Raw genomic sequence first — 15,297 nt, 5'->3', positions numbered from 1 at the left:
CACGGGGTGGACGCGCGGACGGGGGCGTAGGAGCTCCCTGACGCTGAGGCCCCGCCCTCCCGCGGTCCCTCCCGCCCCCGACGCTGTTTGTTCTCGCACGTGCGGCCCGTCATGTGACGCGGAAGGAGGCCGTCCCTGGTGCGGAGCGGAAGTCGGCGTATCTATGGTTATGAGGCGGACAGAGCGCCCTCTGTTCTCTATGGTTGCTCCGCTGCCGCGGGGCCGACGGGAAGCTGGCGGACTATGTGCATTTTTCCCTCATTACCTCACAGGCGGGGAGGAGGCTGCCGGGAGCGCGGAGGACCTTCCCTCGGCCTCGCTCCAGTCCTCCAGCTCCCCTCGCTGCCGCCGGCCCCGGGAAGCGCGGCTCCCGGCGGGTCCTGCCCGCCCTCACGCCCGCCGGGCCCGCTTCTCCGGGGAGCCTCGCCAGGGCCCATGGCTCCATGAGGCGGCAGCCGGGGCAGGCGGCGGCGGCGGCGGGGCAGCAGCGGCGGCGGCGATTGGGCTGAGGAGGGGAGAGGCGGAGCGCGCCCGGCCCGGGACGGGGCAGGAGGTGGGCAGCCTCCGCCGCCGCTGCCGCGAGGTTGGGAAGGGCCGCCCGGCACCGGGGCCGCGTCCTACAGCGCCCCGCAGCGGCCGGGCTGGAGCCGGGAGCCCCGCAGGCCGGCGTCCGCCGCGCCGTGGGCCCGGCGAGGTCCGGCGGTCCGTCTGTGTGCGGCTCCGTGCCGCCCTCCGGGAGGGGTGAGGCGGGGCCGGGGGGCTGCCTCGGGTCGAGCCCGCTGCCGGGACAGCGCCGGTGCTCGACGAGGAGCGAGGGAGCGAAGGGCGGGCGCGGCGCTTTGCCGTGTGCGGACCGGCTGAGCCGCTCTGCCTTGGCTGCGGCGGCACAACTTTTCTTCTTCCTGTTTGTTGTCTTCGGTCCCCGAGGCAGAGCTCGGAGGAAGCGGGGTGGCTCCTTTAGGTCGCCGTGCCCTATGCGGGTTATCCTTGGAAAAGGTCGGGTCGAGGGTTTTTTAGGCAGAGCGAACATCTGTCGCTCCGCGCGTCCCGTTGCCGCCGTGCCGGGGAGCTGCCGGGTGCAGCCGGCGATTTGGGAGCGGCACAGAAGGAAGGGAGCTGCCGGGGCAGGGACTGCTGTGCGTCTGTGTGGGTTTGGGGTTTCCCCTGTAAGGGCTCTGGGTTCGCAAATGAGTTATTTGGAACAGCTGAGAGATGGGCGATGCGGTGCTTGAGGCAGCAGCCCGGTGCTCCAGGAGCTGGATGTGACTTCCAGGTCTTCATGGTACTGTGTGTGACTTTGACATCGGCTCTTTTAGCCCTGTTTGATAAATAGGGGTATGTTTTTCCCTTTGTGCGCCCAGATCTCACAGTGATGGCGGCATTACAGTCAATAAATTCCTCCACTGGATGTGTGGTCCTTGAGAATCTGCATATGCTTTCCTCCCTCTGTCCCATCCCTTCTCGTGCTGTCTGAGTTGGTGTTCTCTATCAGTTCTGCTTTTTCTATGCACGTATCTGCTTTCTGCACTTACCACTTCCCTCCTCTCAGGCTGTGCTTATCTTCAGCTCTTCCTCTCCTGTGTATCTTGACCTCGTCTGTCTGCTTCTGGGCACTGCTGATTTCATTAGTCCTAGAAAGCTAACGCAGGTGCTGGCTCCTGGGGTCTGGGCAGCAGTCTGTTCTTCGTAGAGCAGTTGTTCAGAGCTCGTAGTTTTCCCTGTGCCCTGCTTGGGCTGCTTTGTAGTGAGGGCAGCAGCCCTGGGAGCCCAAACCCTGGGGTGTAGGCCAAAGGAGTTGTCACCCTGCTGCTGAAGGAGGAAGGAAGGTGCAGCCGTGGCTGTGGAGCAGTTTGCCATTGGTGTAGCCATTATCTGGAGGGAACGGATGATCTGCAAGATTACTGAATGAGATGTATAGTCTCAAGTCTCTTTTTTTTTTTTCTTTTTTTTCCCCTTTCACTCTTCCCAGCTTCCCTCCCTTTATGGGAAGGCTGGTTCTGGTGGTGTGGTTGTTTTTTGTTGCGGTGTTTGTTTTTGTGATGAGCTGCCTATTTTCAGAGTGTTTGGCAAACTGTCCCAACAGCTCAGAAGCACAATTTCCTCCTGTCTATTACTCTTGATTCACATGTAGATGTACTTATTCTGCTTGCTTGGATTGGTTTTCCCTCTGTGTTAGAGGCATGGGGCAAGTTGCACGTTGGAGGGATTTTCTTCTGCTTTTTGTTGGAAAAGCAAAGCTGACAACTTTGATAGGCAAAGAAGCAGCTGTTGGTTTTCCACTAGAAACTGTTTTGTGTAGTGCTTATTTTATTTCCCTCCTCCTTTCCAGGGTTCTGCAAGTGCTTCAGGCAGCAAGTTTTGAAGCAGGATGGGAAAAAGACGCTGTGTTCCTCCCCTTGAGCCCAAGCTGGCAGCTGGCTGTTGTGGGGTAAAGAAGCCCAAGTTGTCCGGGAGCGGAACGCACAGTCATGGGAATCAGGCCACAACTGTACCAGGCTCCAGTTCAGGTCCTCTTCAGAACCACCAGCACACAGATGGGAATAATGGAAGGGAGAACGTATCTGACTTGACTTTGGGCCCAGGAAATTCCCCAATTACTCGAATGAATCCCACTTCAGGAGCTCTGAGCCCGCTTACTCGGCCCAATGGAACTGCCAATAGCACCAAGAACCTGGTGGTGACAGCGGAGATGTGCTGCTACTGCTTCGATGTACTCTACTGTCATCTCTACGGTTTCCCTCAGCCACGACTTCCTCGATTTACCAATGACCCCTAGTGAGTAAATTGTGTGCGGGAGGAAAGTGGAGAAAGCAGCGCTCAGAGCTGTGATGGGGTCGGGGTGCCGGGGGGGCGGCTGGGTTTCCTCTGGGGAGAGGGAGGAAGGGGACGTTCTGCTCAGCCTACCAGGCACAGGAAGGATGCCCTGTAGCTGGGTGAGAGAGTAAAGATACTCTATTGAAGTTGGTGGAGCTCTGGCATGGTGTTCACGTGAGAATAGGCCTAGTCTTAAAGGCAAGCTGGGCAGGGATGTGAGGAGTTACGGTGCTGCTTTGGCTCGTGGTCTGACGCACTGCATGAGGCCATCGTGCTTTTATTGAGGAGTGCAGGTCCACCTCGTGATAACACTGCTGCTGTTGGCTCTCTTCGTTGCAAGGCTTCTTGCTCTGCAAGTAATTAACCACACCATGCCTTAATAAAATTCTACTAAAACAACTGAAGCTGAAATTAAACAGTTGACAGAAAGCAACAAAATAAAGTAATTTGAAGAGTGTTCTGCCTCTGATACCAGGCACTGAGGACGAGGAAAGGGACTTTTTGCTGGCGGATTGGGAAAGGAGTGAAGTAAGCAGTTGAAGCAAGTTTCTGGCTGATCCCAAAACAGCAGCTGAGCTAGAGAGAATTGGACAAGGACACACACAAGGGTGTGTTCTGTTACCCAAGCTAATGGATTTAGTAGGGAGGGGAATCGAACGTTTTCAAGCTGTGGAACTGAAATCTGACAATTATTTTTTGAGATGGTACTGGCTGGACAATATGGGGAAAAATTGGGAGTTCGCTTTCAAGGATGATAGCAAGGTTAAGAAGAAAGGAGATGGGTATGAGAAGAAGCAAGGAGCAGGATTTCTGAAAGTTATATGGCATTTCTCTTTGTGAGATTTACCTAATGCTTATCTGAAGGTTGAATGTGTGGGTGTGGAAATGTTAATGTCATTAAAATGTTTGGATGAAGAATTATGTGGAAAACATCAATGGCAAATAGAACTTCTGATGCGCCTCAAGGGGCCGCCTCCAGAACAACAGATCAAATAGGAAGGTGTTGCCACCCTTAATTTAAATGAGTGAATTTTAAACTGATGTAAAGGAACAGCAGCTTAAAGAGGTCAAGGACTTTTCCTTGCAGTGAGCATCTCCCCACCTCACTGGCTGTCACCGTGGATGTAGGTTGTGTATCCATGCAGTTATTATCCCAGCAGGATTATAGGTACATGCTCTGAATGCTACTGCAGGCTAAGCTGTTTAATGTTGTAAGAACAAGTGAATGGAGACAGACTCTGGATTGGAGTACAGAATAGCTGCAGGGCATCCCCAGACTGAAATCTGTCAGCTGATGTTTCTCATACCTGAACTAATTGTTGTTTTCTAAAAGGAGCATGATTTGTTCATTTTGTTGCTCGGAATGCAAAGGTGGTGGCATTCTGTTCCGTAATCAGTAAGAGATTATTTTTATATGGCTTCATTTTTTTGACATTAGATCACTTTTCTGTTGATGAGTTTCACAAGGGGCCTTGTTTCAGAAATGTTGGCTGCTTGAATTGTGAGCCCCCATTTGAGAAGTTAAAATTCACTGAGCGTTCCAGCGCTGATAAATTTGAAGGCCTTTAAATCATTGCTCCAGCAAAACCAAAGATATATCCAGCAGCAGTCCCTCGGGAGAGACAAGAAGGAGAATGCTGATGGAAGGAACAGAGAGCTGCCCAGGTTTCTCCTGAGCTGTTTCTCAGACAGCAGATCTTTCGGAGCTGAACCCCCAAGGCAGTGCTTGTGATGGTTGGGATCCTGAATAAGGAGTGTGATGTCATAACTGTAACTGTTATGGTCTGAAATCAGCTGGAAATGCTGGTCATCCAGGGAGGGTAGGTGCACACGTGGGTGGTTGTGGTGCTGATGGGTTCCTGTGGGGCACAGCACCTTGTACACACACTAACAGACATTCGCAGATGGGTGTAGGAAAGGTGGTCAGCTCTGCATTAACTCGGCAAACAAAGAAAATACGGCCTTTGTTATTCAACTTACTGAGAAAATGATGGTTTTGAAACAGTTAATTGCTTCCTTCTTTGTCTTCAGAACTTTTGTTTTGTTTTCAGAACAAAACCGTGCAAGTTCCTAGTTGCCATGCAGGAAAAATAACATACATGCATTGTGACGTCTGTACTACAACAGTTCTTTCTGTAATGGGAGCTCCATACTGCTTCCAACATCCCACGTTTTGCTACTTTAACTCCCATTGTAGCTGCCCTGCACTCAGCACTGCCTGCTCAGAGCACAGTGCATTGATAGGGAGCTGTGGCCAGAGGGAAGTGGCTGCCCTGATCTCATGGGGGTATGGCTGCAGAGGATCAGAACGTGCTCTTGGGTGACTGTGGGCGAAAGATTATTGAGATTTCTCTGAAGATGTAAAGGAAAGGCACTTTTCTGGAATGGGTTGTAGAACAATTCCTGTCGTCAGTGCCTGTAATTTGCTAAAAGCATTTATTCCTCACATTAAGAAACGTTGAAGAACTAAAACAGTGCAATTTTATCAACTTGTTTGAAATGAGGCACGTTGTTTATGCCTCGGTTGTTATGAGCACAGTCAAAACCTGTTAAAAATGAGATTTTTTAAAAATATGGTGGCCTCCTGGATGTAATTATCTTGTCCTTCTTGGTAATATCTCTTCTATTATAGATGTAGAAAGCCGTGTCACAGCTCAGTGGAAACTTTTTTAAAGTGGAAAGAGGTGAATTGGAAATGTGAACCTGTGATGTGAATCCAAGAAGAGAAGGAATTTACATTTGTATTCTGTCAGCAGTGCTTTTCATCTTCTCCCTTCCTTTTCTTCTGTTTGGGCGAAGTAATTGTTCCAAAAGTTTAATTAGATTAAGCTAAATTCTCACCGAGCCTGTGACAATAATGAGTCTCAGAAATCTCCTCTGTAAGCTCACTGCCTTTTTTTTTTAACTGTAAGCTTTGTCATGTATTTCCTTAGCTCTGTGTCTGTTTTCTGTTTCAACATATGGTGGTTGGATGAAAATAGAGAGGAACGATATCCTGAAAATACCTTGAAGTGTCGTTGGAAAATGAGAGCAGTAACTCCCCTCCTCGATCACAGAGCCACGAGGTGGCTGATGGCTGCTGATGGTTGCTGAAGAATGTTTCCATTTCCTCTGTGGGCAAAGTACTTCCTAAAGCCTGTTTGCTCTTTAGGGTGGCATTTCTGCTGTTGGTCACAGCTGGTAATTAGATCCTGAATGCTGGGTCTGTGCTGTGATCTGGTCTTGTGGTTCTGTTGTTGCTCCAGGTAACCGCTGGACATTGCTTTGTCACTGCGAGTCATAAAAGGTTCTGATTTTTTTTATCTGTTTGCCTGTGTTTGAGAAATCATCCCCTCTCCACGCTGATTTTGCTATCCAAACAGAATCCCTCCGTATTTTTTGTGTCATTTACTGCAAAAATGCATTGCTTCAAGAGTTTGAGGAAACGTATTGCGTCTGCTTGGATGTAGAATCAGTCCTGTCTTCAGGAGCTCTACCTGAGTTCTAGAACTCTTGGTAATACCTCTTTGATTTCAGAAGAAGCTTTTCTTAACATTGTGTGTTTTTCTGTCATATCATCATGAAGTCTAGTAGGAATCCACACGTTTGGTATCACTGATGACCAACTTTCTCCCTTACATTTGGGTTCGTTTGAATTCTGAGTGACCACTTCTTGCATTCAATACTCTGTAATATAACAAGTAAGCTCAGTTACCCTGTTTTTACCATTAGATCAGCATCATCAGTTGCCTTGCACGATTTTCCAGCTGTTCCAACATTTTTGTAGAGCTTCAGCCACCATTATCCTTTCTTTCCTGTTTCTCTCTCCAGCTGTCTGCAATTTCACTCCCTTCTGTACAAGTGAACTTTTTGCCCCTGGTATTCACCATCTTTATCTGTTTACGTCTTTGCAGAGCTCTTTTGAATATTGTTGTTAAAAATTCCATGTTTTCTGAGGGTTTTATTGCGGCTGTTGGCTTAATAGATTGAAATGAGCCTGCTGACTTTGAGAATCTACTGTTACGGCTGTAAATCTATGAGTAGATGGGGAAAATGCATTTTGGGGTTGGAACAATGCAGTGGTTTTATTCTTCTCTTGGAAACCTGAATTATTGATGGTTTGTGGAATGCAGACCATTCAAGGTCTTTCATTTTCAGAGGTGCTACAAATGAGTAATCTAATTTTCATCTCCTGTTTGAGTTTTGGTTGTCCTGTAGGCTACCAGATGCTGGTAAGTGAGGTTGTTCCTCATAGAGCTTAATGAGTGGGGTCAAAGCTTACTCATCAGCAAATTGTGTGGTCTAGAAAGGAAGGTGCTGGTGGAGATAAGGAAGTGTGCTGGAAAGGAGTGAGGAGAAAAGCATTTTGCATTTGGAGATGTCTTTTTCATTTATATTGCTAGGCGGCTGGTTGAGAAGGCATGCCTGATAGGATTTATTGCAGAGAGGACGAGAAAGGAAGCATGTGCATACATGCTCTTCTGTACCTGTTGTTTCTCCTGAAAGGTCTGTCTCTAGAGAGTGAAGTATTTCTTGTTTCTTGCCTTTCCAGTCCACTCTTTGTGACGTGGAAGACGGGGCGAGACAAGCGGCTTCGTGGCTGTATTGGGACCTTTTCAGCCATGAACCTTCACTCAGGACTCAGGGAATACACATTAACCAGGTAACTATGTTGAAAATCAAATAAACTTGAAAGTAGTTCAACTTGCTGAGGATCCATGAGGATTCAAAGTTAAGTCATTTTATTGGGTTAACATAGTTAATTTTAATACGCTTCACGGCAAATTCGACATGAGAATTGTGTGATATTTAGGGGGAGGTAATGCATCAGGATGTAGGGCAACAGATTTGCACCAGGTGAATTTTGGTCAACATTTTAAAGCTAACGTTGAATCTGTCTTATATACTAGGAGTTTTGATGTGTCATGTGGCCCCTGACTTCTCTCCACTTGCATTAAGTGGAAGACAGCATCAGGAGGTTTGTAACTAGTCATGAATAGGTGCAAATCACTTTATCTGCAGTGGCAAATTAAAAAAGAAAAAGTAGATTTCACAGAGGTATAATCTACAAGGCACAGCTGAGCATCTGAGGGTTTCACTGAGCGTTCAGATGAGGCAATATATCTTCTCTTCCCTTAGTGCACTTAAGGACAGCCGATTTCCACCCCTGACCCGCGAGGAGCTGCCCAAACTCTTCTGCTCTGTCTCCCTCCTCACTAACTTTGAGGATGCCAGTGACTACTTGGACTGGGAGGTGAGAACAGGTGCATTTGGAACTCTGCATCACTCGTTCCGTTCGGGTTCGGGTTAGTACATAGTGATGTGTCTCCTTCGTTACAGGGGTGTATGGGGAACCAAACTGGGCATAGAAACGTGGGGCTGGGAAACTAGAAGGGAGGAGGATGATGGGCTGATAGTATGATATTGGTTGGGAGGGGATCTGAATGGCAGTACAAGTGGCAAAGAAAGTATTTTATGGATTTGGTCCAATAGGAAGTAGGTTTAGGTGTGTGCATATATATATGTAAAAGCCTGGGAAGTGCTTTGATGCTGTAAACAGAAATCAGGAATAAAAGATAGTTAAAACCTGACATATAAGAAAGACGTTTGGGACATTTTATATAGAAGTATGCTCAGCTCAAGGAATATTTTTATGAATAGACTTTGTGGTTGGGCTAGCTTCAATATGAGTCTTTGTTAGATTCTTGTCTTGCTGGACCAGTGTGAGAGATGGCAAACAGCCAGACTTCTGAGAAGACTTTCTTTTGGAGAGGTGGCAGGGAGGCCAGTGGTAGAGAAATGCACAGTGTTGCATGAATGAAAAATCAATCATTAACTGTGGTCGTGGTAGCAAACACCTCTTATTTGGCTATTCATTTCCATCTATAGGTTGGGATCCATGGGATCAGAATAGAGTTCATCAATGAGAAAGGTGTCAAACGCACAGCCACGTATTTACCTGAGGTTGCTAAGGAACAAGGTGGGTTTGAGATGACAGCTAAACGTGCCAGTATGCTGTGTCACAGAATTGGGTAACATAAATCTGTGGATTTTGGGTTTGGATTGCAATGCTCTCCTCATAGTGGTGCCTTGGATCCACCAGGCTTAATCTGGATAACTGACACCTGATACAGCTGCTGTTGGGCTTTCATCTGGCCTTTCTCTCATCCCACATCTGTGCACAGTTTTATCTTAGTGTAAAAAAAAAATGTTTTAGGGCTTAAGAAATAGAGGATCTCAAAATATGGAACTTCCAGCTTCATTTAGCATTGCATCTTTCCTCTTCTATGTTTCTTCCACCAACTAGGATAACTGCAGACTGCACAGTACCAACAGGAGAGTTCCTTTCCTCCTCATTGTTGCTAAAGTAGCATCCTCCAGATGAGGGCAGGAAACAGGGCCCCTCTGGAGCACACTTCCCACTCAAATATAGTAGTGGTCACCATGGTAACTGCTCAAAATATTGCCTCCTTTCCTCCACCTAGCAGAGTGGAGTGGTCGCATCCTCCTGGCTCTGGGGCAAAAGACTAAGGTAGGAATTTTAACTCTGATCTCTCACATAGCAGTGCACTGTGCTATCACTAGAGCATCAGGCTGATCCCAATTTGTCTGTGTAAAGCTAAGTATTACCTTACTTTAAGTCTTAAGAGCTAAAACTGAGTGGCACGTGATAAAACAGTCTGGCGTCTCTGCAACAGAGGCAAGGCACGGACCTTTGTAAGAAGAGAGGTCATATGGAAAAAATGGGATTACTGTTTTTATAGACCACTGCAGTTCAAATATGAGTTAAAAGGGATTGGCATGTGCAGGTAATGTGCATGCATAAGATCTTGTATGCCCAGTTTGGCACTGGCATTTCTAAAGTTCAGAGTTTCCTGTTTAGTTGTTTGCTTCTCTAGCGGCCTTTTAATGCAGCTCCTCTTTTCTTCAGACGTCGTTTTTATGTTGAAAAGTTTCCCTTGTGTTTCTTTTTCATCAGACTGGGATCAGATCCAGACCATAGACTCCTTACTCAGGAAAGGTGGCTTTAAGGCTCCGATTACCAATGACTTTAGGAAAACGATTAAACTCACCAGGTAAGGTGATGTATTTGTTGCCTTTAAGTTTTATTTCATGGTGTTTTGTGGATGATTCAATTTATTTGGGCCAGGGGTATGTATGTCTTCAGGCTTCTATCGGGAGATAGGTAGAGGCTGAAAGACAAAATCAATTCTACGTGTTAGGCAGATGATGTGTATGGAATGAAGTGCAACGTCTTCAGTCTGTGCAGGATTGAGGTTAGAACTGTGAGAAAGCTCTCGCTATTTTTCAATGCAGTCATGAGATCAAAGGAAGCAGAACGCTGCAGGTTTATTAAAAGGTTGATTCTTCTGTATTTTCACAACAGACTTCCTTTTCTCAACATGCTGATCAGTGGAGGGTGTAGCTGTTTGGAGGTGATAGATGGAGGTGATTTGTCTTCCAGCCAAACCATGCTCACATCTGGCTGATTTTTAGAGCTTGCTTGTTTTCCTACACTCCCAGCTGTTGTTTTCAACTCCCCTTGTTAATAAAAATTTGGACATTCGGGTTTTGTGTGGAAACACAGTAATTTGTCTCATTCCTCACCTCTGGAGGAAAAGAGGTGGGTAGGTTTCAGGCTCTTTTGTCTTTTAATGAGAGGATAGGATGAAGTTTTTCATTAGAAGGTGGTATAGGCAGTAGGAGGTGTATCCAGGAGGACTCAGTGTAATTCACAGCTGCTCTAAGTTGTTTCGTGCAGTGTGCTAGAAGTGCCTCTGGGTCTCTCAGAAGGGACTTCACGTTTTGTGAATTCTGTTTGTACAACATGGACTGAGTGACACGTACCCTATAATACATCTCCTTTCACCCAGCTCTGCTTTCACTAGCTTTTCAAGTGTGAACGTCAGCCAACAAGTAAATAATACTTGAATGCTGCTAGTTTAGTCTCTGAAACTTTGAGTCTTCGCTTCCAGCAAATTTTTCATGCCCCCATTTTTTTTCCCTGCAGGAAGTAGATAAAAAAGAATACAAGTTGATCATTTGTTTCCTGTATGCCACTTCAGGAGTCCTCTTTGTTATGATTATCTTGAACGGAGCTCAACTTTTGGCACAGTAAAGCTAAATAAAGCTTGTAAAGTTTATCCAGGCTATTGCATAAGGTGACGGAAAGCAAAGTAGCTGTTGAAGCTAGGAGTGTGTCTCCTCACTGTTGGGGATGACCCAGAAGGTGACGTGGGATGAACGTACTTAATCCAGTGCACACGGCGTGATCTCTTGCCATTTTTTATTCTGATGCTGTGTCCACAGGTACCGCAGTGAGAAGGTGACAATCAGTTACGCGGAATACATGGCCTCTCGTCAGCATTGTTTCCAGAATGGCACTCTTCATGCCCCTCCCCTCTACAATCATTACTCCTGACACACGGCTGCATGACCAGTCCCACCCCCCAGTTGCTGCCAATGGCTACGACATCATCGGGGCAGACGCCTCTTCTTCCTGGTCCAGTTACTTCTATTACTGCACCATTTTATGATGCTAGCTTCCGTTGCCAAGTCTGCCTTCCAGCTGACCTGGGGGGAGGATGAGAGCGTGACAGAACTTCAGGGGCCCAAGCCTTATCTCAGCCTTCCCTCCAAGTGGGGATTTAGTTGGATTGGAGCTCCATGCCTACGAACTGTCGTGAGGTGCAGAAGACCTCTAGGAGTGAAAGCGCCACTTCAGAGCGACCTGTTTGCGTTTGTTACCGACACTCTGGAAGCTTGAGTTGTTCCTTATGGAAGCCCCCCAGATCAAGTAGGAGCATTCCCCTGGCAGCCTGGGCAACGGAGTCCAATAAAACATTTTTTAGGTTCTTTTTAATTTTTTTTAACCTCTGGTATCTGTTGTGTACCAAGAGCTGATTGCTGTCCCCGCGCATCACAGGTGGACGTTACAATACAGAGAGGGTTGAACAGCTGGATAGCACCCCATCCTCACAGACAGAAAGCATTTAAGATGTGAAAATCCTTTGGGTGGTATTGCAGATGAATCTGTTATTTAAGTAAGCCCTAGAAGGCTCTAATTCTCAGATCCCGCTGTAGATGGATTCCCTAGAACTCCCTTTGGTTTACAGTTCGCTGGGTTTTTTAGGTGGTGCTTTGTAATGTAGCCTGCTATGAAATAGAATGCAGTTTTGCCTGTAGGAGTGCAAATTGTCATGCTGTGTACATGAAGGACAAGGTAACCTGAGTGTACCCTGGACAGTCTTTGCTGTTACTGCCCTGTTTTGTGTCAAGAATTTTTAAGAGAGCTTGACTGGGGGTGGGGAGGGGTTGGCAGGGAATAGACTGTAGTCATACAAGGGAGACAAGTGACTAAAATTTCTTTAGAAACTGTCTTGGGGACCTTCCTTTTCATAGGACAGCCACTTTCTCTAGTGTGACTATCAATCTTGAGATTTGTCAGTATTCTGGTCTACGGTGGGCCTGCTGTATGAAGCTGTGTAGTTTTGCTGGTCATATATTGTACAGCTCTTTCGTTACCACATCAAGGCAGTGAGTGGGGAAACCCTAAACTGTATGACACTCACGTGCACTTTGTATTTCTTCTCCTGTTATTGACTGCAAGAAACACTGTGTTCTAAGAGGAAGATGTGTTCTCCAGTTGTCTGGCAGTGTTGTTAAGGGGCACTCTGTCAATGAAGTTACTGGAGTTCCAACAATTCGGAAACATTTCTGGAGGGTCAGCAATGATCAGGAAAGAAAATACAAGTGTATAACAGAGTGGTGGCTATTTGGTCACACATACCTTTAGAGTTTGCTTGTGTGTGGTAATAATGGCTTTTAAAATTGGCTGCTGTTCTGAGCCTGAAATTCACCCCTGGCGAGGCAGGGAAAAGGCTGGTAGGAAGCTCAGGACTGCGTGCTGCTGCTCTTTCTGGTCTTAGAGAAGAAAACAAGCCTGGGTGGTTTTGCTTCACGGTGGTGTCCCGTCCTCCTGCTGCCGGGGGGAGAGAGACGTGAGGGAAAGGAGGGAGCCCTGTTCTGGATAACTGTGCAATACTGACCCAGCTTTCCTCCTGTACTGGGTCGTTTTTATAAATTGCCGCTTTTCCCTTGCGATGCTGTTGAAGAGCAATTGAAGATGAAGGGATTGTTTTGCCATTTCCTGCTGCTGAGAATCAATCGGTCTTGTTACGAACTCGAGGAGTTTGTAATTACTCTCCCAGGTGCCCTGGAGTGATGAGGGAGGACAGGGTCAGCTCTGGACAATACCATTCACCACCGTTCAGCTGTCAAACAGTACGATACATAGGGCTACACTCATTACTGTTCAAGTGTTCTATGTTAGAATTTAATTTCATAAAGGTTTAAAAAGAGCAAAAAAAATGGTGCTAAAACTTCACCCCTGAGCACGCTCAGTGAGACTGGTCATGCAGGCATACAGTGCCAGGCTTCTCAACTCTTCTTTTTCAAGCATTTGCCCTGTTCTGCGTCTTCACCAGTGTACAGTGTTTTCCTGATGTCATTTTATTGCAGTAGGGGATGACGAAGGGGTGGAGTGGGGAAGGTCAGCTGTCCTTTCTAAAGAACAGAATTTTCGGGTTGAGTGACATGGTTGAATAAGCTTGAGGTGGGCTGGGTGGTTTGGCACTGGGGAAGCCTTATCCTCTCCCACTTCCATTTCCCTGTTCAGTCTGGATTAAAAAAACAGCAACAAAAAAGCCTCTAAATACGTACTGTGTTCTTGTCTTGCTGCAGTGAGAAGAGAAGCTAGCAAATCAGAACCACTGGTCTGCTGTGTTAGAAACAGGCCCTCTCAGCTTTAGTCCCATAAGGGTCCAGCTATGAAATCAGTTGAAAAGTGTGTCGATTTAGTGAAATTAGCTCAGAAAAATGTATGACAAGGACAGGTGGTCTCGGGAAATAATCCCATTTCTAGATCATTACGTGGCAGCTATGCATAAGGATGAAAGGAGAGAACTAGAAACAAAATGCATTTTGATTTGCCTCCAGATGGAGGTAACAAAAATCAGTGACTCAACATTTTTTCTGTGGTTACTTTTTGGGGACAGCAGTTTAGAACTACTCCCTGTAAAGCAATTGTCACCTGGTTTGATGTGGATTCAACTCATCCTTAGAAGCAAGTGCCTTTTGGTCTAGAAGGGCTTATTCTCATGACAGCCACAGCTGAGAAATAATCTCACTGCAAGTACGAATTGTCTTTGTTTTACAGCAAATGCAGGAGAATGTCTTTGATCACTGGAGTCTGTCAGTGTTGGAACGTTTCCGCTGTGAGGTTCTTAAACTACTTCTTTTCATGTTTAATAGTCAATCTCAACTGAGATCACTTCAGTCTGGGAAGGTTTTATGGTCAAAATATCACATATCTACAATTTATAAGAAATAAAGACAAATTCTGTAAGAAATCTAAGAGATCGTTTTAACCTTTGCACAGGATAATTTGTTTTCATTGTACATTAACCTACATCTGCAATCTTCACTGACTATTAGTGCTGTTTTCTGTTTGTATTCTGGAAACTACATGTCATTATGTTTTGAGTTATTTTGGGGTTAATTTATTTCCTTAAAGCAGGAGACCTCTTTTGACCTTCAGTGCAGATGTCAGACCAATTCTTTGTATTACACTTGGTTGCCTCCTACCTATATAATAACTTCTGAGTGTAAATAATGGAACTCTATCCTCTAATGAAGTATTGTAGAGAATAAATCATAATGGGAAAAAAAAAATGTTGGTATTGTCCTCTTTATACAGTTTCTTGCAGCATTTATGGGATATGATAACATCTTTCTCATCTACAAAGCACTGTGTGTATAAATACCAAGGCTGTTACATGGTCAGAACCAGGGGAGTTGCCAAACTGCTATCATAGCTGTCTGGAAACATAAGGACAGGCTTGCTAGGAGAAGCGAGGAGAAATGGCAGGAAAATTAACCACAAGTACTAAAATTATTCTGCTAATAGCAATACAGCAAAGAGTGCATTCCAAAATAACACTGACTCGATGACAGCCCCATTAGTTGTCCTGAGGGTGGAACACAGAGCCCATGGATGCTGAATTCTGTAGCACGCTAAAAATCATGGATTGTGGTACCCCAAGCGTTCTTTGGGTTTGGTCTTTTAAAATGATTTAAAGAAAAAAGAGAGGATATGTACTTTACAGGTCCTCGAGTGATCTTAAATATAAACAAACTGTATTTTGGGGAAAAGAAAACGTATTTCTAGATTCTTACTAAATATTGAAATGACCCTTTGGGACAGGATCGTACAAACAAAGGCATCTTCTGGCTTTTTGCTTACCTGTGGTTTAGATATTTTTCTGTACATTTACAGGCTATCACTGACTGACATGTGGCAGATACAGTGTAGTTCAAGGTCCTGTGTTTCACACTGGTGGTTCTCAGGAGCTGCAGCCCTGGTGTCAGGGAGGAATGAGTGTAAGAGGAAAAAAGAAATCAATAAACTACATACCTGACGAGGGAGAGCAGTTCTGAGTTGAA

At 46.0% G+C, this 15,297-nt stretch overlaps 1 protein-coding gene across 4 annotated transcripts; it reads left to right on the top strand.

The window, feature by feature from the left end:
- The first annotated feature begins 212 nt into the window (after positions 1-212).
- AMMECR1L (AMMECR1 like) lies at positions 213-14,513 on the top strand. 4 transcript variants are annotated; one of them, XM_048955083.1, is made up of 7 exons: positions 213-553; positions 2,330-2,775; positions 7,346-7,456; positions 7,933-8,047; positions 8,683-8,773; positions 9,773-9,869; positions 11,104-14,513. In XM_048955083.1, exons 2-7 carry the CDS (start codon positions 2,369-2,371, stop codon positions 11,213-11,215), a joined length of 933 nt encoding a protein of 310 aa, XP_048811040.1. In that variant the 5' UTR covers positions 213-553; positions 2,330-2,368; the 3' UTR covers positions 11,216-14,513. The 4 variants fall into 4 exon arrangements, 3 of the variants coding, with proteins under 3 accessions (XP_048811040.1, XP_048811043.1, XP_048811044.1); XM_048955086.1 differs by lacking the exon at positions 213-553 and adding an exon at positions 621-741; XM_048955087.1 differs by lacking the exon at positions 213-553 and adding an exon at positions 1,008-1,282.
- The last annotated feature ends 784 nt before the right edge of the window (positions 14,514-15,297 follow it).

The sequence above is a fragment of the Lagopus muta genome, chromosome 9, assembly GCF_023343835.1.
Source record: "Lagopus muta isolate bLagMut1 chromosome 9, bLagMut1 primary, whole genome shotgun sequence".
Lineage (NCBI taxonomy): Eukaryota > Metazoa > Chordata > Aves > Galliformes > Phasianidae > Lagopus > Lagopus muta.
Note: the sequence above shows the minus strand (reverse complement) of the source record. Positions and strands in the feature narration are given on the sequence as shown.

Bases quoted from the DNA above. Each gene is read 5' to 3' on its own strand.
- AMMECR1L (XM_048955083.1), top strand. From the start codon at position 2,369: ATGGGAAAAAGACGCTGTGTTCCTCCCCTTGAGCCCAAGCTGGCAGCT. The intron at 7,457-7,932 runs GTAACTATGTTG...CTCTTCCCTTAG, and splicing joins AGGGAATACACATTAACCAG to TGCACTTAAGGACAGCCGAT. The intron at 8,048-8,682 runs GTGAGAACAGGT...TTCCATCTATAG, and splicing joins GTGACTACTTGGACTGGGAG to GTTGGGATCCATGGGATCAG.